Source organism: Cyprinodon variegatus, unplaced genomic scaffold (genome assembly GCF_000732505.1).
Source record: "Cyprinodon variegatus isolate N-32 unplaced genomic scaffold, C_variegatus-1.0 Scaffold854, whole genome shotgun sequence".
Taxonomy (NCBI): domain Eukaryota; kingdom Metazoa; phylum Chordata; class Actinopteri; order Cyprinodontiformes; family Cyprinodontidae; genus Cyprinodon; species Cyprinodon variegatus.
The window spans coordinates 50348-52127 of NW_015151307.1; the positions used below are offsets into that span (position 1 = coordinate 50348).

The 1780-nt window shown below is 45.3% G+C and overlaps 1 protein-coding gene across 1 annotated transcript in view; it reads right to left on the reverse strand.

Moving 5' to 3' along the window:
• The window catches only part of slc9a5 (solute carrier family 9, subfamily A (NHE5, cation proton antiporter 5), member 5), a 30337-nt gene that overhangs the window by 14290 nt on the left and 14267 nt on the right, over positions 1 to 1780 (reverse strand). The window contains exon 3 of the mRNA XM_015397341.1: positions 1403 to 1566. Coding sequence (XP_015252827.1) covers positions 1403 to 1566 — 164 coding nt within the window. The remainder of the gene's footprint in view (positions 1 to 1402; positions 1567 to 1780) is intronic.

Sequence of the window (1780 nt, forward strand, 5' to 3'; positions counted from 1 at the left end):
TTAAAATATCGGCATATCGGCCAAAATCCCAATATCGGGCATCCCTACTACTTATTCCTCCATATTTGTTGCTGTATTTTCTAATGTGTGTTTTATTTCCCTCTAAGATGTGCACAACTTCAATATTCTTGTTTGAACTTAATTAGTTTATTGCATAAATACGGTAATGAAAAGAAGTGAGCTGCAGTCAATGTGTTGAAAAACATTTTCAGGTTTAATTATCAGAATAAGTTGTTTTTTACTCTGCATGTGTTTCATGTTGCAGGTTGAAAATATAATTTTAGCAGTAAAGTTATAAAAACAGGGACTGGTCTTTAATTTCTAGGTCTCTGATATGATGTGGGGAGCTTAAACGTCCTGCTGCCCACTCAGACCCCTTAGGTTCTCTTCCTCCGGGTTCCCGTAGGGTTTAGTGGGAGTCCTGGGAATTTAATTCAGCTGTGTTGGAGCAGAGATGCATCTAAAACCTGCAGGACAGTAGATCTGGAGGACTAGAGGTGCAGACCCCTGATCCAGATGCTCCAGCTGTGTCAGATAGATTTAGTTGAAAGTGAAAACGTCCCTCAGCTCTCCTCTCCCAGAGATCATGGCTCCAGTTCACCAAGCTTTGGTTTTTTTCCATTTCCCGCTGGGATTAGCTAATATTCTGAGTGCTGCGGAGGATTACCCGCAGGCAGCTAATCTGCTCACAGCTTTCCATGGCCAGACATGCGGCTGTGCGGAGGTGGAGGTGTTCATCGCTCTGATGGGAAGCCTTAAAGGGACGCTTTCCAGCGGCTGGTTCCAGAGAACACGTGTTCTCCTGCTGCTCCTGGCATTAAATATGTTCCTGCTGCCAGATAAAAGCACGGAGCAAAGTTCAGGTTCAGCTCAGCCTGACCTTTATAGGCTTATCTGTTGCTATGGAAACACCCTGTCACACCTGCCACGGTGATGCAGGTGAGATTTGTGCTGATTCATACAGTGTTAGATTGCATCAGCAGCACCTGCAGGGATCCCGCTGACCCACATCTACATCTAGCTACTCTATATCTGTGCAGGTTAGCTGAGAGAAGACTGAAGATCAGCAGGGAAGCAGATATTCATGCTCTGTTGCTGCCTTATGTTGAAGCACATTAATAATGAGCTGTGAAGCCTCTGGTTACTGGGACTGGATACTGGGAGCTGAACGGCTCCACATGGCATCATGTTTTTATGCAACAGCAGCAACTGACCTAAAAAAAACTGCTTGTCTCTTAAATCTGTCAGGCTGACCTGGATGTAAACAGCGTTTATCTGAGCAACGATCTCTGCTTTTGTCTTTTGAAGGATTCTTACTGATCTTTAGAACCAACACAGAGATCCTCTAAGAGTCCAGTCGGGTTCAGACGAAGACAAGGAGATGTCAGAATGTGTCTCTCACCACGGTGACGGCGTCGTTCACCAGCGATTCTCCAAACACGATGATGAAGAGCATCTCGTTGACGTGGACCTCCTCAAAGACCGCCAGAACCGCCACCGGATCCACGGCCGAGATCAGAGCGCCGAACAGCAGGAAGTCCATCAACTCGGCCTGAACGCGTTCATCTGCAGCACAGAGTCAGCACAGGTGACTGGTTAACGCGTGATGACATCACAGCAGGTATAGACGAGGTATGTTGTGATTCTGGTGATGGTTCCTCCTAGACGTCTCTGAACGCAGAAACTAAAATATGTCATTTTGTGATTAAAATAAGTGGATTTTCTATTATGGAGGTGAGACGACTTGAAACTACAATAAAATGGTTAAAGTTTAAGATAA